General features: G+C 41.9%; 1 protein-coding gene across 3 annotated transcripts; it reads left to right on the forward strand.

Moving 5' to 3' along the window:
• Window positions 1-690: 690 nt before the first annotated feature.
• snx9b (sorting nexin 9b) lies at window positions 691-24262 on the forward strand. Of its 3 annotated transcripts, XM_083790176.1 has the most exons (20): window positions 691-1035; window positions 2705-2791; window positions 3429-3503; window positions 4421-4558; window positions 5602-5679; window positions 7730-7895; window positions 13123-13155; window positions 13706-13841; window positions 15024-15108; window positions 15685-15810; window positions 17213-17330; window positions 17443-17573; window positions 18086-18189; window positions 18319-18422; window positions 18634-18711; window positions 18962-19038; window positions 20880-20969; window positions 21896-22010; window positions 22294-22385; window positions 22733-24262. In XM_083790176.1, the coding sequence occupies exons 1-20, from the start codon at window positions 1021-1023 to the stop codon at window positions 22778-22780; spliced, it is 1896 nt and encodes a 631-aa protein (XP_083646302.1). In that variant the 5' UTR covers window positions 691-1020; the 3' UTR covers window positions 22781-24262. The 3 variants fall into 3 exon arrangements, with proteins under 3 accessions (XP_083646302.1, XP_083646303.1, XP_083646304.1); XM_083790177.1 differs by lacking the exon at window positions 13123-13155; XM_083790178.1 differs by lacking the exon at window positions 5602-5679.
• The last annotated feature ends 1600 nt before the right edge of the window (window positions 24263-25862 follow it).

The raw sequence follows: 25862 nt of genomic DNA on the forward strand, positions 1-25862 counted from the left end.
ATTTTGTTCCTCTAGTGAGTCAGATGCAAATTTTGTAAGTGTACAGTACAGTACAGTACAGTACAGTACAGTACAGTACAGTACAGTACAGTACAGTACAGTACAGTACAGTACAGTACAGTACAGTAGTAAGTACAGTACAGTCGTGATAGTTAATAGGAACCAAATGGACTCTTGCATCATGGTCCCGCCCCTCGCAGACGGCCAAAGCCCAAAGGGTTGCTGATGGCTCCTTTGGTGTAATGTTACATTTATTCCAGCAGAGGACGACTTCTGCCTATTTCGTTTTGTGTCACTCTCTTCGACTCAGGTGTCAGCTGTCAAAACTTACTGTCAAAAATGAAGAGACACATCCCTCGAAACATCAATAATCGACACCCGACTGGTTCTGAGATACAAACTCGTACAATCTATTAAACAGCTGGAAGTGGGCTTCATTTCATACATTACATTTCTAGGAATTAGGAATTCCTATAGTCTTCAAAGTAACCCAAAAATAAGGAATTCAAAATGTATTTATTATTAAATATTATTATTATTAATAATAATAATAATAATAATAATACTGTTGTCATTTTCTTTCTTTATTGTTATTATTATTATTATTATTATGTTATTAATAATAGTATTAGGCTACCTATTAAACTAGCCTACAACTTTCAACTGGTCATGTCTGGGGGGCATTGGACAGAGGTTAGCTAGCTTTCCGGTTTTGCTCCCCGTGTAGCTCACACTGACACTCACTATGCCAGTCTGTGGAGTTCAGTAGTACAGTTCATTTAATAGAACTTCTCTCGCCGAGTTTCTACCTGGTTTTCAGGTTAAAGGGCAAACGGAACGGTATTCAGTGATGTATTAAAATTGGTGCCTGGCGACGATCGAGCGACGACTTTCCTCCCCAAGAAGAAATTGCCTTGTTTTTTCGTACTAAGTTGACGCCAGCGGGGAAATGTCCAGCTGAGGGTTTGGAATTTTGCAACACACGGCCCTGTTTTGTAATGATTGATCAACGCTCCGACAATGGCAACAACCAAGGTATGTTTTACCGTTTATTCTGTGTTGTCAACACAGTTTGGTGATCTGATCTCTCGACATCGGGATAAGCAGGCAGCTACAGTTTTAACTGAGACGTACTGTTTAGCCTGGCGCACTGTTCGTATTAATAACTCTTTAACTATCTTCCGGTGTAGTGTAGGCTATATCTATGCCTCCCTCATTCAAGACCCGAAAACGTATTAATACTCTGTTTTGGAAGTACGTAAGTGAGGTTTCTAATAGTAATTTAATATAGACGGAGAATGTTTTCCCTTTTAACACGGAAAATCTGTCTCATTAAAGTGTCTTGTGACATTTTACCACCCCTTCAGAGCGGGTCATTTCTCTTCTGTGGAATGCTGGGAAATGTAGGCATGTAGCCTATATGCAATGAATACAGGCATGTGTTTGTGAACGCAAAAGTCTGATACAGTAAAATTATTATTACTGACATGATCACTGACAGTGCACCGTGCACGAGTCGTTGGGTTCATGGCTCTTAAAAGTATTGTAGCCTACCAGTTTGCATTGTGTCAAAACACAAAACATGAAATGTAAAAAGAAGGGGGAAAAGTCCTCAGTCTAGGCTTAAAACATAATGTACATTCGAGTGGTCCACACAGTCTAGGGATAAAAACATACAATATCATTCAATCATGAGTCAGTGACTGACCTAGTACAACTTACATTGCCCACTAATAAGTTCACATTGACTTATCTCTGCTTCTTTGGGTCCCTGCATGAAAGCCTCCCATCTTCCGACCTGGACCCATGGGAGCTGGTTGGCTGAGTTTAAAATAGAGCCTCTATTCAGAGAGGCAGCTAAAAGACAGGATGAATTTTATGGAGGATACACTAGTGCTGTGAATTCTACACTGTTGTGAGGAGTGCAGTGCCTCACTGAACGAACGGCGGGTATACACTATACACAGACCACTTTAATAGCTTGAGTGTTCTACAAACAGACTTCAAGTGAAAATATAGCACTATACTAGCTGGTTGTGATCTGATTATTATCCACATAGAACATTGTTTTTTTCATGATTGGTATTACATAGAACATTGTTTAATTAAACGTAAAGTGTGTGTGTGTGTATGTACAGTATGCACGTGGCGTGCGCATGTGTGTGTTGTACCCCTTTGCATGTGGTTTTGTTTAATGTATGTCTGCATGTTTATGTTCCTCAGGGAACCAAGTAAACTACTGATATGACTGGGACACTATGACAAGACTTCGGGCTTGAGTAATTACAATTAAAGGTCTTTTTATGACGTATGTGTAGAGCACTTTGAATTGCCCTGAATTGTGTTGTGTATGAAAAGTGATAGGCAAATAAACTTGCCTTGACTTACCTATTAAAGCCGACAACTAAGGCAAAGGTGGATCATACCTTGTCAGTGTATAGCAGTACCTGTCTGTTTTGAGTCAGCAAAACAGGCCTAGAAGAACTAGTTTGACCTGTTTAATTTGGCTATATACTCAATAACACAATAAGTGTGTGTGTGTGTGTGTGTGTGTGTGTGTGTGTGTGTGTGTGTGTGTGTGTGTGTGTGTGTGTGTGTGTGTGTGTGTGTGTGTGTGTGTGTGTGTGTGTCACAGGTATGGCACTCTGGTGTTATTGTGTGATGTCTTGACACTTTATTCGGATCATTTGTTTTACTCATTTAGGCGCAGGTTTTGTATGACTTCACTGCCGAAGCTGGAAACAATGAGCTGACAGTCAAAGAAGGCGAGACAGTCACTATCACCAATGAGGTAAACAAACATGTATTCATTACCATAGACACAATATGCAAATTCTCAGTGTTTCTCATTAGCTCAGTTATTTCATAGCGGCAGAGCCATAGAGTAAGACAGAGTTCTGACATTGAGGGGGCAGAAAACAGCCTGGTCATGTGGTTCATGTACTCGCGCGAGCCCATAGACTCCAATGCATTCCCTAAACTTCTGGGACAAACCAATAGAAGTCTATGTAGAAGAGCCAGCCAGGCCCCCTGAAGTGAACGGAGTTATCGTAACTGTCTTACTCTATGGCTCTGAGTTATCTAGCTCAGTTATATTAAGTTTATGCTTTGACAGCACAGTGTTCTGTGAAACCAACTTACTTACATGATCACATGCAAATAAGATTTCACAGGCAGAGGCAGAAGAAAATCAATGAAAAGAGAGTGAGTAAACATGATGTCATGTTAAAGAGTTCAAAGGTCACTCAACTTATCAGGAAGTAGGAGTGGCTTTGTGCACCAAGTCCCATCAATGTGCAAGTGTTTGTCCTCGTTGGCGTTGGTGCAGTGACTTGTGTTTGTCTTCCAGAGCCAATCACAGGCTACCTTATCTTAAAGCTACACTGTTCGGCATCTCCCATAGCCAATCACAGTTTGTCTCCTTTCAGAGCATTGGAGGTGGCTGGGTGGAAGCACAGAATTCCAGAGGGGAAGTTGGTCTTGTGCCAGAGGACTACATTGAGGTGAGGGAGTGAATCACTTGCAACATTGTACTGTACAGTATGTGCTCTTTTCACTTAAATAATAGATGCTGATCTGGATACAGTAGTGCATACTGTATGCATTCAAACGTCTGAATGAATGAATAAAACAAGAGCCTATAATCTCCACATTTGGTGCTGAATCTAATGTTTTTGTTTGAACCTAGCAGGATGTGACTCCTTTAAAGTTCTGCTGAATTTGATTTAAGGATGTGACTCGTTGAAAGTTCTGCTGAATTTACACTATAAGAATGTGTGGGTTCCCCCTCGTGTAGTGGTAATGGCAACAAGGTGGTGGTGATTCACTCAGTAGCCATGTACAATACAGCAAGTAAGAGACAGAAAGAGGGCGGGGATGTTTGCCAAAAAAGATAGTCTGTTAAACAGTTTAGCCTGACTCCAAACACTACAGAGCACTGCAGCCAAAGCACACTAACAAAACTTAACATGTATTAGAGAGATAGATTGACATCATTGGTGTCCACAAGTGCACACATGCCTCTGTGAGTGTGTTTGTGCGTATGTGTGCATAGTGCATAGTGCATACATGCATTCACGTACATCTTTGATAAAACCGATACTGAGAAAGATGTGGAATTAGTCTGTGTTGGTCGCCTCAGAACTATGTGCACGTGCAGTGTCTTGATACTCTAGAGCGATTTCTTACATTCAGTTAAATTGGAATTGTTCTAAAAAAAAAAGTGAGAGACCCACTTGGAGTCCAGTACATACCAAGCTCAGATCACATTCTGTCACTTAACCCCGGAGGAATGTGTCTTTAAAAGTCATTAGATGTCACGTGACACGTCAGTGGAATATATGCGTTTAATGGGCCTGTTTTTTTTGTTCTCGCTCTCTGTCTGTCTGTCTCTCCTCCTTCATTGTCACCCCACCTGCAGCTTAGAAAGCCATCCTCCTCAGGAGTTGCAGCCACAACAGCAGCAGGTGCTCCAACTCCAAGTGTAGGAAATGCAGTGGCTCCAGACCTGTCCTTCTTTGATGCATTCGCCCCTGCCCCTGCACCTGCACAGAACCAGGTAACACACATACCATGATGTTACCTGACCTGTATATTTCACCAAACCAAGGGGGCTGACCTCAAAACCGCAATGCCCCCTTTTTATGCTCATACCAGACCCACTTAACCCATTCTGACCTGAGATCAGATTCATACGAGGTTTCCGCCGGACACACACTGGTCTGATGAACCCATTCTGACCTGAGATCAGATTCTAAAAATGTCAGTCGCTCTTCGATTTTTCAAAAAATAGCAGACCTACAAGCTCGTATCGCGCCACTCGGTGGCGTGATATGAGCTTGTAGATCTGCTATTTTTCAATAGCTAAAGCATAACATGATGCTAACACCAAAATAGGTGCCTGTTCAGAATGGGTTAAGCATGGTATGGGTTCATAAATTAAATGCATATTTTTCACTATTACTGAGGACAGAAATTGACATCATTTGATACATAAATTATACTAAATTATCAGGTTGTAACCATGTATTCAAATTATTTAACAGCTTTTCTTGGAAAGAGAAAAATGTGTGCTATGTAAATGCAAAACGTACATTACAGTGTTAGGCATCTCTCTGTGTTGCATTTACACTGTTGGTTGGTGTTGCTGCTAGCTAGTCGTGAGTGATGGAGTTACTGTATAAGCCTGGTGAAGATAGCAGACATGATGGATGACCTCAGACGTTTTACGTACACGTACATACTTTTAGCCCTGCGAGGGCCCCTGAGATGCAGAAGTGCAACCAGGTGGCGTGGTGGATATTCTGCATGGTCAAGTCATTTATAACTGCAAATAGTGCAACAAAAGGATATAATGACGGCACAGAGGTTTGGTTCTGTTGAAACTAAATGGTGAAACAGTAGTAGTCAGTAGGTCGAGGTGGTGAAACCTCTCACCGTGTCTCTCTTGCTCAATCTCGTCTCTGTGTTTCTGTCTCCGTTTCTCTCTCTCCCCCCTCCATACATACACACACCTTTGGCCCTCCCCACATAAGTGTAACCCGTCACTACATGCTACATAGACTTTATGATGATGACACCTTCTTTTCCCCTCACCTCAAGGTGGATGCTGGGGAATTGAGTCCCCAGCCGGACACCCCTGACACCCCGGCAACCCCCTCCTTCCCATCCCCCGACGAGGTAACCGGGGGCATGAGTCTACCCACTGGCATGAGTCAACCTCCCACACCCCCAATCTGCCCCATATCCCCCCCAACCTCTGATCGTTCTGAAAAATCTGCCACTGTATTCTGCAGCCTGCAGAAATGCATGATTTGACCTCCCAGGTCACCACTCCCTGTGACAATTACACACATATACAATCCATTTATATCTCTCACGCTCCTCAGATGAATGTATCAGTACCAACGCACTCACAAAAACACAAATGATATTCTAGATCACTGACTGATTGACATGCACTCTACAGTTAATGAAATTGACATTCAAATTTGATTAGTCAAATGTACATTTATATTTCAATGTTAAATGATCACAATCAAAGTGTCAAAATATAAGTGACTATTGTGTTGTTTTTTGAAGAGAGTGTGTGTGTGTGTGTGTGTGTGTGTGTGTGTGTGTGTGTCAGTGTTAATTTTGTTGACTAAGACTAAAGACTAAGTCGACTAAGGTTTTTCAGAAGAATAAATAGGACTAAGACTAAATGGTGTGGTATTCATAAGACTAAGGTCAGATTCTCACCTAATACTTCGGTAGAATCGGATCCGTATGGGCGGGGAAATTGGGGTTCTTGCATATTTAATTGGCTGCGGTTTGCCTTCACACTGTCATTCGCAGCAATTGGAAACGCAGCAGGGGGGACCTTTATCAATGTTCCATTCATAAACTATAGCCTACACAGTGAAATCTATGGTGATAAAATTACACTCATAACGTGCATGTGTCGTGCCGTCTGGGACCCCCCCCCCCCCCCCCCCTCTCTCTCTCTCTACGCAAGCAGCCGCCACACACTGTTCTTTTGGGCATGCAGTACAGCGCTGCATGAGCACACTGATATAACTCCCCAGTCCCACACAGTGACAGCACTCCATGTTTACGGCACGCACAGACAGACAGACAGACAGACAGAATATTATGTAGGCTATAATACACTGCAGTGTTTTTATGTGTTTTCTTAAGCAATTGATTAATGTACACGTCCTCATTTCGATCAGGGCTTCAGTCTCCTTATTCGACCACGTCTATCCACAGTAACGGGACATCTTTGCGCTGCGTAAAATATGCCTTCTCCGTCTCCAACTGTGTTCAGCTCCTCACCCGCCACATCATGTTTGCTTCATTTCCTTTATTTACTGCGGATTGCATTCACACCTGCACCGAATTGTAGTCAAGTGCGATTCGCAGCGAAGCGAAACCCACGTTTTTGGGCGGAGTAAAATGCGGTTATTTGCTGCGCATTAGGATTCGAATGAGCCTTCACACCTGCCAAACGAAGCGCACTTTCTGACAATGCGCAGCAGGATTCGTTTTAATCGCAGCAAAGCTCTCTGGTATGAATGTGACCTAAGTCGACTAAGGTTTTTCAGAAGACTAAATAGGACTAAGACTAAATGGTGTGGTATTCATAAGACTAAATCAAAATATTGTGAAAAAATTAACACGTGTATGTGTGTGTGTGTGTGTGTGTGTTATAAATAAGCTTTCTTTGTTAAACATCTGCTGGGTTTTAATGCATAGCTGAGCCTGAAACCAGAATGTTAAAGTGGACGTGCCTTTCTGCTTTTTTTGTATGTGCACGTACATAGACCCATTCTTTAAGGTTTACAGCATGTTGGACGCCTTCCCCTGTATATGGCATGCAGATGCATCATTGGTCTTAATGTAATGTGTAATGCGTTGTTGCTGTATTGTATCTGGCTGTAAGCAGCATGTGTGTCTTTGTATGGGAATGACGTGGCTAAATTATTGCCCGTGTTGAGCAGGATTTTGTTTCAGTCGACAACTGGGATGAGTACAGTACTATATATCTTGCCTTACAGGCCAGGTTTTCATTATGACTTTGAAAACGCATGATTTTTAATAGAGCACTGCTGGCGTATCCTCAGACAAAACCTACACCTGTCTCTCTCGCCCTGATACTGTCTGTCTGTCTCTTTTCTTTCTTCCTACTACTTCCTCACTCAATGACTTTCTTCTTTATTCACATTCTCCTCTTCCCTCCGCTCACCAGACTAGTAACGGTAATGACCCATGGTCGGTGTTCAACTCTGATGCCACCGGAGGCTCCTCCAACAACTGGGCCTCCAAGCCAGAGGGCACTCAGACTGGGAACACTGCTGCCGCTGATCCCTGGAGCTCTGGTGCACAGAGTCACCCTCAAGCCTATCAGGGCCCAGGTAAGCGGGACTTTGAACAATTTGAACAACACCAACACCTGTGGCCACCGGCCTACTTGGGAACGATGCAAGTTGGGAACAATGAAAATCAGGAATGAATGGGGGGTTGGGGGGGGGGGGGGGGGGGGGGGGGGGTCGGCTGTGGATAATGTGTGGAGAATGTCTGGGGTGCAAACTGACATTCTCCACACGATAGGTGAATCCCAATTGAGAGTGTAGACACTGAGAAGTGCGTATTTCGTGGTATATGACGTCACAGCGCCGCGCCCGCAGTGCATCCCATTCCACAGAGCGCAAAAAGTGTCCTGTTGATACTGCACTGGGCCACGCACTATTTTTCCCCGCCCGAGCTCGCTTCTAAAGTCCACTGGGGATGTACCCTCTCGGTGCAGTGTACATCGCCACGGCGCAGCCGTACTGCGCAGGCTCTCGGCATTTCTACCCCTTCCCCACCAGCCCGCAGCAGAGCAGAGGACAGCAACAAGAGGAAAAGAAAGATGTCGGAAGTAAGTTAAATAACTTAATTACTTACTTTAAAGTTATTTTAGCCGAGTATTCAGTTGTTTAAACTTCATACATGCGGTCAATCAATCACAAAACAGCCCATTCAAAAATATCCCACAACGATGTCGGAGAATCCAGAGAGCCACAGGTCTCGCCCCGGGGGCTGCAAGCAAAGGGGATGCAACCCGCCACCAGCTCTCCCCGGTCGGCACAGGCCGAAGCGATTCCCCCCGTCCCTCCCACGGAACGAAACGATCCACATGCATGACATGAATCCACTGTGGACACCCACAGCCCACATGCAACTCGCCCCCAACCGTTCCACCCCCCCAAATGTCAACTAAGTGCACCACAAATAACAGCCACTATATTATTGTTGTTATTGTTATTGTTATTGTTGTTATTATTATTATTATTATTATTATTATTATTACCACGTCGAGTCTATGGTCGAATCTGATTCAACCTGAGTCCCGATTCCTTGCAAAGAAAAAAATATCCACCGACGTTGTGCTTAAACTAAACATGCGTTGTGTGTATGTGTGTCTGTCTGTCTGGCTGTGTGTGTAAGACACAAATTGTAATTCAGACGTGCCGTGAATGAAAGTTATTTTGGGGTACACTCAGTCAAATGTTTGAGAACTACTGCTATAGAGGACTAGAAAAGTCCACACCAAAAATAGAAGATATACAAGCTCACAACACGTTGCAGTGCGACATGTTGTGACTTGTGAGCTTGTAGATTGGCTATTTTCAGTCATTTATTAATTCATGTTATTTTAAGGTGAAAGTGATCAAACTAGCAATAGAATACAAGTTTAGAAGCATATTCCAGAAACATGAACAGTCTCAGAAATGCCATGATTTCTTCAGCTGGTCTGCCTAAAACATCATTACATTGAGATTATATTTAGCTTTATTCCATGTATAGTATAATGCACTTAATACTTTAACCTTCTTATGGTTTCATCTGTGTTAAATTATGTATTGTGTTAATGTGGTGTATTGACTTCAAGTTCTAATGTTTGACATGGCAACCTGTTGTAAAGTCATCATTGGACCACAACAGAACATAATTATTACCCAAGCACAAAAGCCATTTTTTTCTTTTAACAATAAGGGAATTCTGAGTTGTAACACTACTGCCATACAAATAACCTGTTAAGCCAGTGGTTCTGAAACCTTCATTCTCCACTGCCTTAGGAGTGCATGTATCCAAAGACGGGTGAGGAGGTGGCCTGCAGCGGCGGGCCTACAGCAGCACCATCACGTGAGACTGCCATGTCTGGAAGTCTCTGGAGCGGAGCCGGACTGCTGGCCTACAGCACCACCAGGCCTAGCCGAGGCCATACCAGACCATAGTGGTACAGCTGCACTGGGGTCTGGAGCAGGGTCAGGAACACCAGGGCCCAATGTGCAATGAATGTACTTTTTATGTATTTATTTGTGTTAATTTTCTACTGGAATTACTTGATTTTGACGTTATTTATTACATGATTGAGTCTGAGATACGGTATCCTTGTTCAATGTTCATTCATTTTTATACCGAAGACAAAATAACAATAAATAAATGTTGTATTTACAAAGTTGAATTGAACTATTTACATACTCATACATACAGTCATACAACTAGGGATGCACCGAAAGGGAAATTATTGGCCGAAACTGCAGTGAATACCGAATATAGGAAACAGTTGGCCCCCCGAAAACCGAATATCCGAATATGATTAATATATTATATATCTTTTTTCCTACCATTGCTGTCATGGCCGTACCTTAAAGCTATCTGATTTATGGCAAAATAAATGGGTATGGCAAAACAACTTAAATTAATCACACACAAACACATTAATCATGTTACCAAGATTGCCTTTTTTCACCTTAGAAATATTGCACGAATCAGAGCCTATTTGTCTTTGGACGATGCAAAAACGCTAATCCACGCCTTTGTTTTTTCTCGGCTTGATTTATACTGCAATGCACTTTTTTCAGGACTGGCTAAGAAAACAACTGACAGATTACAACTTGTCCAAAATGCAGCAGCCAGAGTTTTAACTAGAACTAAGATGAGAGAACATATTACTCCAGTTTTGGCTTCACTGCACTGGCTTCCGGTTGTTTTTAGGATTGATTTTAAAATTATTTTACTTGTGTATAAAGCTCTCAATGGTCTCGCACCTTCCTACCTACATGACTGCCTGCCTAAATATGTCCCAAACCGCCCCCCCCCCTAAGGTCTTCCACTGCTGGCCTGCTCGCTTTGCCTAAAGAAATGGCAACAAAAAAATACGGGGAAGCAGCTTTTTGCTTCTACGGGCCGACGGCATGTTCCCACTGTACCTTCGTCAGGCAGCCTCTGTAGACATTTTTAAAGCACAGCTCAAGACCCACTTCTACAACATTGCTTTTAATTTATCTTTTATTTTTTGTTATTCATGTCCTCACTGTATTGCATTGCATTACTGCTTGTCTTTTAATGCTCCATTGCTCTGTAAAGCACTTTGAGCTGCATTTCATGTCATGAAAGGTGCTATACAAATAAAGTTTTATTATTATTATTATTAAATAATAATCACTACTATGGGTCCATAAAACATTTATTCAGCTCTTTTGAATGCATTAATTGCATACACTATTCAGTGATATATTTTCTGCCTAAATTAAATAACTGAGTGACAGCATTTGTAAGATTTGTGTTAGATTACACAGTAAAATAATATTGTGATAAATGTAGCCTATCCATTTAGAGCTGAGAGTTGGCCTGGTTTAACCTTTTCATTCATGTAAATGCAAATGTAATTAACTGATTAAGAGTATCATTCTGATTAATTAATTTCCCTCAGTTGAATTAACAGTTTATACTCACTTTACAGTAGGTATAGGCTATAGGCCTATATGTGGTTGGTTAAATGTAAAAGTATACCTATATTAAATGACATTATAGCAATAAACTTAGCCTATATGATCAGTGATTGATCGGTGCCTGCTAATACAAATCAAACAGCAGATGCGACGATAGTCTGTATTCTGTCCAAATGTAAAAACATTTATCATTATGAAGTGTAGGCTATGGCAGTTTGGTATATCCTTCCTTTCAGAAACTCTTTGCAACGAGTCAGGACTCAAGCCAAATCAGATTCGACGTAGTAATAACAATAGATATTTTATAGAATAGCTTTTATTTACACTGCACCCGACACCCGGGGAAACAAAACAACTGGAAACGAACCGCATCACACACGGGCACCACGTCGCCCAGCAGGAGAAACGGGGGGAAATCGCCCCGGCCCACGCCGACAAAGGAGAGGTAAAAACGGGTACAGCTCCCTGGTGACAGCCCCCAAAGCGAGACCTACGGTTCTCTGAATTCTCCGACGCCGTTGTGGGATATTTTTAAATAGGCCCTTTTATGATTAATTGACCACATACATGAAGTTTAAACAACTAAATACTCCCCAAAAATTACTTGAAAGTAAATTCCGTGGGTTAAAAAGGTAGTTTTAACTACTTTTAACAACACTGCAGTCAGTCCGTGTAAACAGCAATGGCCGCCAGTCGAGAAAGCTGGGCACGGCTTGGCTCCGCCCAGCTCCACTCGGCTCCGCCCAGCTCAGCCCAGTGGACGCCGTCTCAATCCACAGACATGCCCTCTGCGTGTGCACTATGCCACCTCCACAGGGTAGTGCCAGTGCAGTGCCCTACCCTATCCTACCTAGTACCGCACCTTGTAGGGTGAACACTCCCAATTGGGATTCACCTATTGACTGTAAAAAGTGGACTGGTTAAGCAATCAAATGGCAAGTGTGGGGTTGCCATGGCAATCAATTGACTGAGGCAGAGGCTGGGAATTGTACAGGTGTGAGGGTTTAGGCTCATTAGGTCCACTGGCAGAGCCTGACCACTGTGACCAGATCCTTTTCTGGCGGTTCTGGACAACCATTTATCCGACCGACTCAAGGCTGGGTACTGCACTCCCTGTGGTGGATGTGGAATGCCTGTGGCAAATTTGAAGTCGGTGGCGCGAACAGTTCTCGAGTTATTTGGATTACAGACGTACACATACAGAGAACAGAGACATGGTGCATTTATTGTAAGATACCCGACAATGGTTGACATATTGATTTACTCTGAATATGCGTCACCGTACAACGCATTGTAGCTTAGATCACCTATTTTCACTGAAATAGGGCTTACATGATAATTGTCAGGCTTATATTGGAAAATAATTCACTTCAGTGCTGCCATTATACACAGAGAAATAGTTTTGATATCGTACAACATGCAGTATAAAAATATGCAATAAGCAGATACCTTGATAATATTGGTCTGGCTCTACTTACTGTACTGATAATATCTGAACTGTCCTGATGATGTGAATATTTCACATTTGCTACTGCAGGCAGTTTAAACCTTCTCTTCAGAATGTTTGAATACTAAATGATTTGACACTGCTGGACCGTTCAGAGTTGGAATCTGTTGGACGTCACCAGATGTGGTTCTGCTCAGTCGCTCTGGCCTCAGGCTCTATTTTGGGGATGATTCAGCATTTGGAAGCCGAAATCGAGACAGGGTTCTGTTTTCCCCACAATATGGAAAAGTTGGCCTCATGCTGCATGAGTCAAAGGGAAACACTACTCTCTTTTATTCATTAAACCTGTTATTTGATTAAGAGAAATGACTGGGGAAAATACTGATTTCCCTTTCTTTTCTCCCCTCCCCAAAGACATCTATCCATATCCCTACCTTGTTGAAACAGGTAGTACCCAGTGCATTGCCTGCTGGGAGTGTTGCTAATGCCTGTGCTTATGGACTTAACTGAATATAGATTGAAAGAAACTAGCATGGGCTTTCAGGAAATGTTTTATATGCTTAAAGGCATGTGTATGAAAAATCTGGAGTGTACATTGTTAACTTATTAATGACATTTAAGTAGATTTGAACTAATTGAATAGGATTGTATCATAATAATGCATGTATGCTGTGTTTTCTTTTAATGCTTAACCTGTGTGTTAGACTTTTACTTCTGTGCCTAGTGTTTTCGAAAATCCAAAAAGTGTGTGTTTGCATTAGCACAATTATTACATAATCGCCTAATCGCAATTATGTGAGATGATCACAATTATTTTGCATTGTTATTTTTGGTTACGAAGCCTAAATGCCAAACAGAAACAGATGTTTTTATTTATACATAAATATAAATGCTAAAATCAATGTTTAAAAACAAGATTACAACAATTATTTGTGTGGCAATTGATCGTCAAGTGAAACCTCACGACGGTGACAGCCTATGCGTGCGGGACCCATAGGTGCAGAGTTCGACGAGTGGGACGACGAGTGGGACGATTCCAAGTCGGCCTCTGGAGGTTATGGTGAGCCGGAGTCTGGGGAGGCCGGCGCCATGCAGAGAGGTGGAGCTGCTGGAACATCCATGAAAACCTACAAGTAAGAGTTGAATTCAGTAGGCTATTGGGGACAGGCAGAGGGAGGAGACCATGGAGTATATATGAATAGAGAAGACACCCGAGTTCTCCTCCCATCCACTTGCATTAAGTTGCTCAAAAGCGCATGAGGCGATTTCACTCCTCCTTCCTGGTAGGAACAGAGTGCATTCTGGGACGGATTGCAATGGTGAGTGGCCCCAAACACATGAACGTGCTGCCGTTGAACACGCACGAGCGTCGTCCGTCGTGAACGTGTACGATGATAGTCAACGGACAGCGCGTTCATGTGTTTGGGGCCAGGCTGCAATACCTTCATTCGGCCACTATGTCCATTTCGCCTCGGGGTTTCCTCTGGGTGCCTTCTCTATTCATATATACTCGGAGACTCACTCAGAACGAGGGTACTTCTGGTCGCCAAATAAGCGCGTACGCGTCACGTGCACGTCGGATGCAAAAACATTATAAAAAAATATATATTAATAATATATATATATATATATTACTTTCTTTTTTATACTTTTTTTTTTTTAATTAAATCTCATAATCTCGTTTTGGTACAGTAGGGTACAGTAGCTATTCACTAGATTTTCTCGTTTAAGCCATTTCGACCTGAGAACTGACTCTAAATTCTGACAGTTTGATGAAAAACCCAATGTTTCTATATCAGTGGTTCTCAAACTATTTCATAGGGTCAAGGACCCCCAAACATAATATGTAATTGGCCGCCGACCCACATCTGAAAATATGTTGTTCCAGGGAGCCCCCAGATGCAAAGATATGAGTTAAAAACGTTCGCTGTGAAAGAATATATATTCAAAGATTTGCACCACATTTTCGTGATCAGCTTGTAGATCTGCTATTTTTCAATAGCTAAAGTATAACATAATGCTTAAAACACCAAAAGGGCTTCCCGCCCAAAATGGGTTAAGCACTGAGTGTGTCACTAATATTATTGTTGTAGACACTGAACCTGATTGTGCGTATCTGTATTTAAACCTGTATAGCTGTATGACAAATACTATAAAACTACTTAGCTTGAAGCCATCATTCATGTGAACATTTCCCTGTTAAGCTTTGTGTAAGAAGATGGGTTGAGGCATGCCGAAGAAACCGGTTTGCCTCCACTGATTATGTAACTGTTAAAAAGTGTTAATTCTTGAACTTGTTGATTGTCTATGGGCAGGTTTCCAGGTTTCTCCAAATCAGGGCCAGAGCTCTACCTCCTGTGCAAGCAGCTGGTGAAGGGCAAAGAAAAGTTACCCATCTATGTACGTCTACATCTCAGATATTAACCCATTCTAACCTGAGATCAGATTCTAAAAATGTCTATTACATCCTGACAGTTTCATTATTAACCCATTCTGACCTGAGATCAGATTCTAAAATGTCTTCGATTTTTCAAAAATAGCAGACCTACAAGCTCGTATCGCGCCACTCGGTGGCGCGATATGAGCTTGTAGATCTGCTATTTTTCAATAGCTAAAGCATAACATGATGCCAACACCAAAATGGGTGCCCGGTCAGAATGGGTTAAGTACTTGGTTTTGGCTGCATTTTAATTTTTATATTGTCGACAGTGTCTAATGAGTATTCGGTTCTTATTATTTTGCTACACGGTCAAATCCTCAGTGTTGATTTTACTCTTAAGGTGGTTGCACACTGGACGCGTTTTTCGGAAAACCAACGGAAAAACGCAGCTAAAAATCCGAAAACGCGTCCAGTGTGCAGGGACCTTTTAGTGTACAAAATAAATATTTATACGTGCTCAGAGTTGGGTATTAATTAATTTACAAAACACTCTAGCCATTTTTCTTTTCATTCTAAATTCAACCTCATCTGTTCAGACGGGAGAGGTTGGTCCAGTGTGGTCCTACCCAGACACCCAGCTGGATTGTGTGGTGGCCGACCCAAAGAAAGGCACCAAATTGTACGGGCTGAAGAGCTACATCGAGTACCAAGTTATACCTAATGTGAGTATCGAACAACCTCTTCTACACTGGTGTTGTTGCCTTGCCAAAATGTATGCATGGCAGCTCAGTATTGTAATCAGTCGTGTGTGTGTGTGTGTGTGTGTGTGTGTGTGTGCGCGCACGCGCAAACTAATGATGATGAAGATCAGTAGTCTGCCCCAAAGAGAGGATTAATGGTCATGGTCACCATCAAAGACTTTTTTGATCGATTGATTTACAGTACAGTCAAACTTTTAATCCAAAAGGGATGGCACCAAAAAAAGTCCTTGCGGTCTTGTTTCCATTTACAGGCCCTATGCAATCAGTCAATGTCAAAATGACATGATCAAGCATATCTCACAAGCGTAGATACATAAGCGTTGTGTGCATTTGTTATTGTTATTTATGTGAGCCTCATCACTTTGTCTTTGTGGTATCATAAAAGCTTAAACCTCAGTACTTCACAACAGCAGAGCACCGCATTAAAACCAGGGAATACTCTATTTAACATTATGTGCCCTTTCATTCTTTCAAAATAGCGACGTGGGGTGCCCATCCGATTCCCCCCCCCAAAGAAAACCATCTCCCCCCCCCCCCCCCCCCCCCCCCCCCCCAAGACGTGTACAGACGTGTGCATGGGATAGTTCCTAGGATGTCTGTGGACGTCTTCGGCACACATTATGTTGTTAATCGGTGCATACAAAATATATATTTTCTCAGTGAATCTATTTGTTACACCAACATTGTTCTTGTAAAGCAGTTTGTTTATACTTATTAAGATTATACAAATTGCTAGTGTCATTTTTCAGCTGTGGTGCTGGGAGTCAGACCTGCTGCTCTGCCCAGGCAAAGAGCATAGACGGTTCTCACTGTGGTCACGGAGCAGACTATATAGTCACGCACAACACTACTTGAAATGGACACAAACAAATTGCTGCAAAAATAGCAAATATTATTTTTTACACTAGCAGTTGCATGTAGATACAGGCTGGCGTACAGTACATACATAAAGAATATCCCCAGTATTGGGAGCAGGGACAGATCTGGTTGCAATTCTCCGGGGCCTCACATCTCCGCTCTGCCCAGATTAGACAGCTGCCAGGTGCAGTGTAGAAGTAGCTTGTTTGTTGCCACCTATAAATAGGGCATGTAGTTGCTCAATATTTATTAATTTATCTAAATCTTTGTTTTTACAATTTGCTACTTCACCGTACAACGTACAGTCCGTTCCTTCACCTAGACAGGCTGTTTTAACTTCAGACACGCCCAATTTATTGCATTTTAACATTATGGACTAGCGTTGATGCTTCTGGTATGAATTGTCTGTTTTTAGAACTTTAATTAGAATCAATTTAAATGTAATAGCTTTTTGAAGACACATTGCAACTTGTATAGCATAACCCCTCCGCTTATTGGCTTTCAGACCACAAACAGACCCGTCAATCACAGATACAAGCATTTTGATTGGTTGTACGAGAGGCTCCTGTACAAGTTTGGGTCGGCCATCCCCATTCCTTCCTTACCAGACAAGCAGGTAACAGGTAAGACACGGGGCCTCCGATATCCACCAACCATGCTGAACACTTTCCTGCTGTTAGTAAAGAGATGAGCTTTCTGTTCTCCTTAACCCTTCCCTACCTTCCTCCATACCAGGGCGTTTTGAGGAGGAATTCATAAAAATGCGTATGGAGCGGTTGCAGGGTTGGATGACCAGGATGTGCAGGCACCCCGTTCTCTCAAACAGTGACGTATTTCAGCTCTTCCTGACGTATAAGGATGAAAAGGTATGGAGTGTTTCCAGTACGTTTCCACGTTCTATATCTTTAACTGATGAGTGCTTAAATGAGAGGGAAAACGGCTCAATTAGATCCATGAGAGTTTTTTCTCACCTGATTGGAGGACAGAGGTGGTTGTTTCCTTTAATAAAGGTGGGCCTGTAAAGCCCTTTCAGGTACTCTGTAGTACTGATGTACTTGTTAGGATAGACTACATCTCATAGCCTGTACGCATGATTCATGGCAAATTATTTTGAAGGGGAAAACGGCCAATGGTGTACTGTAACTTGCATCACTTCGGCCGGTTAATGGTATCATTTGAGTATGAGTGAGTGACAAATAAAGTCTTTATTCTTGATTCTTTACACCGAGTGCAAGGAAATGCATACACAGGATTCTTTTCTTAGAATCGACTTATCAATATGCGCCGAGTGGTTAATCTGTCATTACTTGAGTTTAAGCAGGATGGTATTATCTTTCATTAGTTGAGTTTGATAACACTGAATGATGCACTGACTCAGGACTGGAAGCTGGGGAAGAGAAAAGCAGAGAAGGACGAGACTGTGGGAGTGATGGTCTTCTCAACTATAGAGCCAGAAGGCCCAGATCTGGATCTTATAGAAGTGTGAGTTAACACTGCACAGAGTTTTAAACGACGAAGAAAAGCAAACTTATGTGTTGAAAATCTTTTAAAGTGTGTGTGTGTGTGTGTGTGTGTGTGTGTGTGTGTGTGTGTGTTGCGCACACCCCACAGGGAACAGAAGTGCGAGCAGTTCAGTAGGTTTACCAAAGCTATGGATGATGGAGTCAAGGAGATCCTCACAGTGGGCCAGGAGCACTGGAAAAGATGTACAGGACGTATGTACACACTCCACTGAGACTTTGCTATGTAGAGACCACACCCAGGCTCTGCCTGCACCGTTAATTATTATTTATATGATATGAAGTGTGGTGCAATACGTTTCACCTTGTGTGTTTTGGCAACTCAAGGAAACTCTTTCGATGAGAACTTACTTGTGTTTTTTTGTTTGTGTCTGTGTGTATACGTGTTTTCATTTCACCTTCCCAGCGTTGCCCAAAGAATACCAGAGAATCGGCAAAGCCTTCCAAAATCTATCATCTGTCTTCAGCAGCAGTGGATACCAAGGTACTGTGGTTGGATTGAAATGCTTGGTGTCAGCCTTTATTATGATGGTATTAGGCCCAATTCTGAACCAACCTTTCCCAGGTGGAACACTTTAGGTCTAATTAATCAATTCATATCAAATCAGTTGGTAGTTTAAATCTGAGCTTTCGTTGTCCCGTGGGGATAATGTACAGTATGTTTAACAACACAGAACACGGATATCGTGTGAAATCATTGTCATTTGTAAATGTTGTATCTCTTCCTGCTGCAGGAGAGGCTACGCTGACTGATGCCATGACAGCAGCAGGAAAGACATACGAAGAAATAGCTGAGATGGTGTCAGAGCAGGTTCGTACTCTTACCTTATGATATCGCTGCTGCTTAACCATTTAAGACCTGAGGCCGATTCTACAAGCACCTTCTAAATCAGTAGCTCTCACTCACACTTGCAAGATTCTCCAAAAGTGTTAAAAAATAGCAGATGTACAAACTCGCAGGGTGTCACGAAGTGACAGGCTGTGAGTTTGATTATCTGCTAAAATCCAAAATGACACCGATGCTTTCCTGGTTTTAAAGGGAATTGCCCTCTTGGATCTGCATTGCATTATTTGTTCTTATTGCTAATTGTATTGCTATATACAAATTCACAATTTCTTTATCCTTATCCTTTACCTATAATATAGCGATATGTCTCCCATGGCACCCATATCACTGCACACACAACCACACACACGGTACACAGTACACATTTTGCCGCTAAATGTTTACCACTGGTCGGTGGTCACGCCTACTTTATAGTAGAGGGTCTGAAAATACTTTCTATTTCCCCATTTTCAGTTCTAAATTCTACTTTTTATGTGTGAAATCAGCCAGTTGCAGTTGCTCAATCTCGACGTATTTCACACCTATAACTGCTAATTTGAAACTTTGTTATCAATATTCTGTTATAAGAGTATTTCTTTCAATATCAAGTGGTGTTCCCTGTCACACAATGATGAAACAGTTTCTACTGTATGGCTGATTCGGCAAAATTTGTTTCTCATTTGTATCAAGTTGTGCCAAACTCCTTTTTGACGCCCTCCTTGAATGCTTCGCACATTCATAAAGGGACGAAATGGAGAGAAACATCCTGTCCTTGTGTTACATCCTGATGTCTCAGAGCAGAGGTCTTAGAACTCTCTATTTGTGGCTCCTTGACCGTCGCTCGATTTAGCTGGTGTTCATTTTCTACCCCGGCTCTGTACTTGCACTCTATGATGCTACTTCCTGAATATCTATGAACATTTCCTGAACCCTTCGCATTTTGTAATGTTTACATCCTGTTTGTGGCTTTGTGTTGACCCATTTACCTTGGCGTCCTGTTAGTGAATTGTGTTCGTTATCTTAAAAGGGTAGAGGTCAAGGGACGGCAGACTATCAGTGACAATCACAAGTGGGTCAAAGTTTGATATGTATTTCTGTTGTTGAATAAGCTTCCCTGAGTATCTAGTGTGAATGTGGGTATCTGGTTTGTGTGGTATGTAACGATATCAAACCTGGGCCCTCTTTTTATTTGATGTCTGAGCAGCAACCATAAGGAGGATTCATCTGGTAAGCATGTGCTGTTCCAGACGTTGTTCTTCTCTTGCCAAACCCTTTTCCTTTGGACCACTTTGATCTGCCCCTAGTTTGGTTGGCTGTAGTAGCTTAGCATCCATTTGGGTGATGTGGTGCACCAGTCTAGATACTCTAGTTATGTTTTGCTGTCTCATGGAAGCATTAGCATGAAGCATTTCCATGCAACAATGAAGACGTTATCATGACAGTAGCAGTCACACATGGTTTAAACTTTAATTCACCGTAATATATAAGCATTTGTATTGCAGATTGCCGTTGCCTACATCAGACTGTGGTGCTAAGCTTTATTTATCGCTGTTCTGCAAAAATATCTCCAGTGATGACAGATTAATTTCACTTATTGTGGTCATTCTTACTGTATTCATGTCTGAGTGTAGTTTCCTGTTTCCTGTGCCCTGATTGCATTGTCTGCATTTTACAGCCATATGCCCTAAAATGAGAGTGTCTTTCCATTTGACAATTTTTTTAATGTTTTACTTATGTTGTGTGTGTGTGTGTGTGTGTGTGTGTGTGTGTGTGTGTGTGTGTGTGTGTGTGTGTGTGTGTGTGTGTGTGTGTGTGTGCATGTGCAGCCTAGAAAAGACCTTCACTTCCTCATGGAAACCAACAATGAATATAAAGGTCTCCTTGGATGCTTCCCGGACACCATTGGAGTTCATAAGGTACCTCAGCTACCAATGTCTCCAGCACAAATACAATACCAGCTCCCAAAGAAGAAATATACACTACTTAACAGTCTTGCATTAGACTTATAGTAGCCTGGCCTAGCCAGCCTGCTTTCTGGTCTAGAGGGGCGGGCGTGCAAGGAGCAACCGCTGGAGAATATTGGTTTACCGATCTGAGAACGACCTGGTGTAGAGGTTTTTGCAGACCCTGGGGGTTGATGGGTGCACACTTCAGCGAGCTCTGTCTCTGAGCGCACGTTCATATTAAGGAAAGCAAAAAGGGACAAACCAGACAGGACAGACATAAATGACTAAACAAGCCAAAAGACAGCTGTGACAACCAAATAATTGATTCAGCAGTTGAGCCACGGACCACCATTTGATGAGATGTAGTGCCTCTGGCCCAAAACTTGGAGAACGAATTAATTAATATCAATTAAACTATACAACATTTCTCTTAGCAATATACGAGCACACGATTCCCGATGAAGCCGGTCGATTTGACATGGCTCAAGTGTGTGCTACCAAAACTGTGGGACAATTGGCATGCCAAAGTATCGCTCATTTACAATAACAATAGTCTGGTTGCCCTGTTGTTAGGGCAACCACAGTAACTAGGTGAGATGTCTCCCGTGGGTTGACTTTTTGGTTTAAGGACAGATTTGGTTATTAAAACAACTTTTAATGTTACTGTTTCGCTAGCATGTTGCTACTTGCTAGCTCTCCAGTGCTGGTAGGGTCTAGGCAGGGTCTCGTAGTCTGACGTAGGACTCAACCACGCCCATCGACCCCCAGGCTCTGCAAAAAAGAGAGTCCCGTAGAGGGGGGGAAGGAAGCGGGCCAAGGCTCAGAGCCATGCTATTCAACAAAGTATATGTTTTTTAAGATTTCTTTAAGAACTTGTGTGCTTCCATTGCTTCCAGGCAGGCATAGAGAAGGTGAAGGAAGGTGACAAGTTGGTGGCGACCAGTAAAATCTCCCCTCAGGACAAAGTCACCATGGCTAAACGTGTCAGCGTCATGTCATATACACTACAAGGTATCACACTGAATATGCTACAGTTGTGGCGTGACACATTAAAAGTTTCAGATTTCCTCTGAAGAAACTAATATTAAAAGATATTCTATCTGATATTTAATTTATCCTTGAATGATTGTTAAGCAGGATAAAGCAGTTTTGTGCCACCGGCCACATATTTAAACTTTTGATGTCAAGATAATAGGAATGTGTGTCAGACAATAGTGATTTAAAAAAAACTTTTATTATGATATTTTTTTTAAGCTAAGTGGATGTACATTTTCTTTTCTCACCCACCTCACAGCTGAGATGAACCATTTCCATAGCAACCGTATCTATGACTACAACAGGGTCATGCAACAGTACTTGGAGGAGCAAGTCAAGTTTTATGAAACAGTAATGTTTATTATTTCTTTCAACATTTATTGTTTGTTGTGCAGGGCATGAATTTTCAACTCTGGTCCTCAGGCAACCATTTGGCCTAACATAAAGTTTAGTATATTGTACTGATGTCCTTGTATTGTATAGTAGTTTAGTCAGGTATTGAATTGAATGCAATTAATTTCCTGGTAGGATATAGACAAGCAGCTGTACTAGGGATCCACAAGGACCAGGGTTGAAGGGCCTTGGGTTGGAGAATGCCAATGTTATTTTGAGATATTATCTACATAACAAGAAAATGGTTCTTCATGGGTTCTCCCAACATCATTTTACAGTATTTTCCTTCTCTCCCTATCCTCCAGATTGCTGAAAAACTGAGACAAGCACACAGTCAGTTTACTACAATGTAAGAGATGCAGCTGCCAGTTCAGCAGCCATCCAAACCATCTCTCCTCCTCCGTCTCACTTCCCTCCTTTGAACTTTAACCTCTTTTTCTCCCTCACTCTGTTTTAATTTCTCCCTCACTCTCTCTTTTAATCACCCTTTGAGCTGCTTTCCCAACTCATGCCCACATGTGTTTGAGGATGATTTCATTAGCTTATGAATGAATACAATACAAACAAAAGTAACAGTTTGGGCACAGGTGCTTGATAATCAGAGGGAAAGTAATGTAATGTGTCCCGTTTCCAAAGTTGTGACTAAGGAAGTAAAAAAATATAGATTTCTGTCATGCATTGTGTGAGGAAATCCTACAGATTCTGTAACTTTACACCAATGAGAGTTTTGCAGAGAAGAAACTGCTATGAATATTTCATGCTTCAACACAGTGGTTCTCAAAGTGCGGTCCAGGGACCCTCATGGTTCCGTTGGGGCTTCCAAATGGTCTGTAATTCTGAGAGTCTACTCTGTGAGTTATGGGGGTCCTTGAAATGAAAAGAGTTTGAGAACCACTGCATTACGACATAATTTACATGGGCCAAGTAATAGTATGTTGTCTTATACTAAGAGCCCAGCAGAGAGAGAGAGAGAGAGAGAGACTCTTGCTTGTGGGTAATATGTCCCAACACTGCTGGCAGTGCCTCACCTCTTGTTGCAGGCTTCACCTCCTCAGTCCTTAGCAGGAAGCCCAGCCGTCTTCCGATCAATGTGCCTTGTCTTTCGCGGGGGAAGTCGAAATTCTTGGAGAGGTGGGAGGGATCCCCGTCTGCATACCATGACGCTGTTGTTTACTTTTTAAGAAAAAGAAAACGGAAGGAAAAAAAAACTGCTGATGCCTGTAAAGATGGATAATTATAGTGAATGCCCAGATTGAAATATACTCTGTTTGGTGCTAACTTGTTTATGCATGATACAAGGTCAGCGAACAAATGCCTCCCTTGAGTCAGTGCCAAACGTAGGGGGTCTACCCAGTTAAACTGAAGTACCCCTTTCTGTCCTTTTTTCTCATTAAGATTATTGATTTTAAAATGAAGGAGTCCATGTCAGTACTTTAGAAATAAGAATAATTGAGCATTAAACAGTTAAGCAGCATTAAGAATCTGGTTAACAGTAGTAAAAATAACAAATATATATACATATAATAAGCTAGTCCAGAGTCTGGGACTGAGCTGTGATGAGATTACTCCCCCCATTTTTCGCTTGGCTTTTCACTGCTTCAATTGTTCTCATGAATCTCATCCTCACTCTCTTTGTTTGCTTGTCACTTGAAAAATACAAATCTATATATATATATATATATAAATATATATTCTATTGGATCATCTACCATGCTTTTTTTTTGTTATTGAGATACTATTTTATGTATAGAAATATTTACAATACAATGTCACTCAGAAAGAGGAGCAAAGAAATTCAGTTTTGATTTATTAAACACTGATTTGTACTCACTTGACGTGTGTGTGTGTGTGTGTGTGTGTGTGTACACACAATTTCTCTCAATGTCTCAGACACACACTCATGGTCACTCACTCACAGTAGAGTCCTTATTCCCTGCAGCAGATTTCATGTGGAGATGTAGTAGGAATGAGAATGAGTTGGTAGCCTGTGCGGCGTGTCAAAGGGCGTGTTTGTGCTGACTTTGAGAGGAGGCAGTGAAAGAACCTTTTCAAGGAGAGTTCATTCCCCATCAGGTGCAGCTGGATCTGAAGCCTACATACAAACATATACACAACGTATAGAATGTGGTTAAATTAGCACCAAGGATTTTGCTGTGTGGGCAGTACTTGACAATGGACTTGGGTTCAGCTCACTCATTTCAGCTACATCCAGATTATTATTTTTTCAATGAACTCACGAAATGATAGATTTGTCTATCTGGTGAATAGCATGGGGCTAGACATAAGATTCTATATCGTACACCGGGCTGGGAGGGAAGTTCTCTTCATTCAGGATCTGCATCTGAGAGCGGTGTTCGGATTACTTATTGGTACGGTCTATCACCAGACAGTAGCCTGTATTTAACCTCACGTCACCAGACTTACACCAGCTGTAGTGGTCTCCAGCAATAACAATTAATTAAGACGTTTGCAATGAATCCTTAATTGTACAAAAGCTACAATATTTATACTTTTGTCCCGATGTGTGTGTCCTATTGGATGGTTACTCTAGAGTCTAGACTCACCGCATAGATGCATGCCTGTTAAATTGGCACATGAATGTCAATAGTGGTAAAGAACTGTGGAATCCATTGTAATATTACTGGATTTCTACAGTAGTAAAACGTAAAAATGTAGGCCTATAGTACTACCAGAAGCAAGCTTGGCTACTTTGCCAAGTTTCCTGTGGTGAGTTTAATGTTTTGCACTTTGTACATCCACTTGGAAACAAAGGATTCCTATCTGCAATCTCCACTGTGGTTACACTGACTATTCCCACTGGCCCACTCACAGGACCTCGGCTCACACATACTGTGTGTCTGAGTCGAGACAGACTGTTGACTTGCATCAATAAAAAGAGGGCCCTGTACTTTATTTTTGCCGATGGGTTCTCAGATTGACACATTACACAGCCTAGAGGTGTGTACAGTTGAGTTGCAACACCCTCTGGTGGACAGATTTGCATAGAAAATGTGTTTTTGTTTCATGGGTAATTCAGGGCAGTCACATTTAAAGGCCAGGGCAAATCGAGACCATTGCATGGCAGAAGAAACAGTCATTCTCCGTTTGACAGCAGAAAACTCTTCAACAACAACCTCATGGACTAGTGACAGTTTGTGCTTCAATGGTGCTGTGTAAGTAATGAACAATTAAGATCAGCCGTTCTTTGCAATTCAATGCATGCAGTCGATTTATTGTCACAAACAGAAGTTATAGCTGTGGGTAATACAAACAGTTGAAGTTGGCTAGCTCCTGAAAATAATGAAAATTCCTAGTTAGCCTAATTACTATAGTTAACCAAAGTTGGCAAAAGTTAAAACCGTAAATGTGCACAGCCTGTAGCCCAACACAATATAGCAGCACATGCATTGTTAGCCATGGTTCTTGACTCTCAAA

This window comes from Protomyctophum parallelum (assembly GCF_964188405.1).
Source record: "Protomyctophum parallelum genome assembly, chromosome: 19".
Lineage (NCBI taxonomy): Eukaryota > Metazoa > Chordata > Actinopteri > Myctophiformes > Myctophidae > Protomyctophum > Protomyctophum parallelum.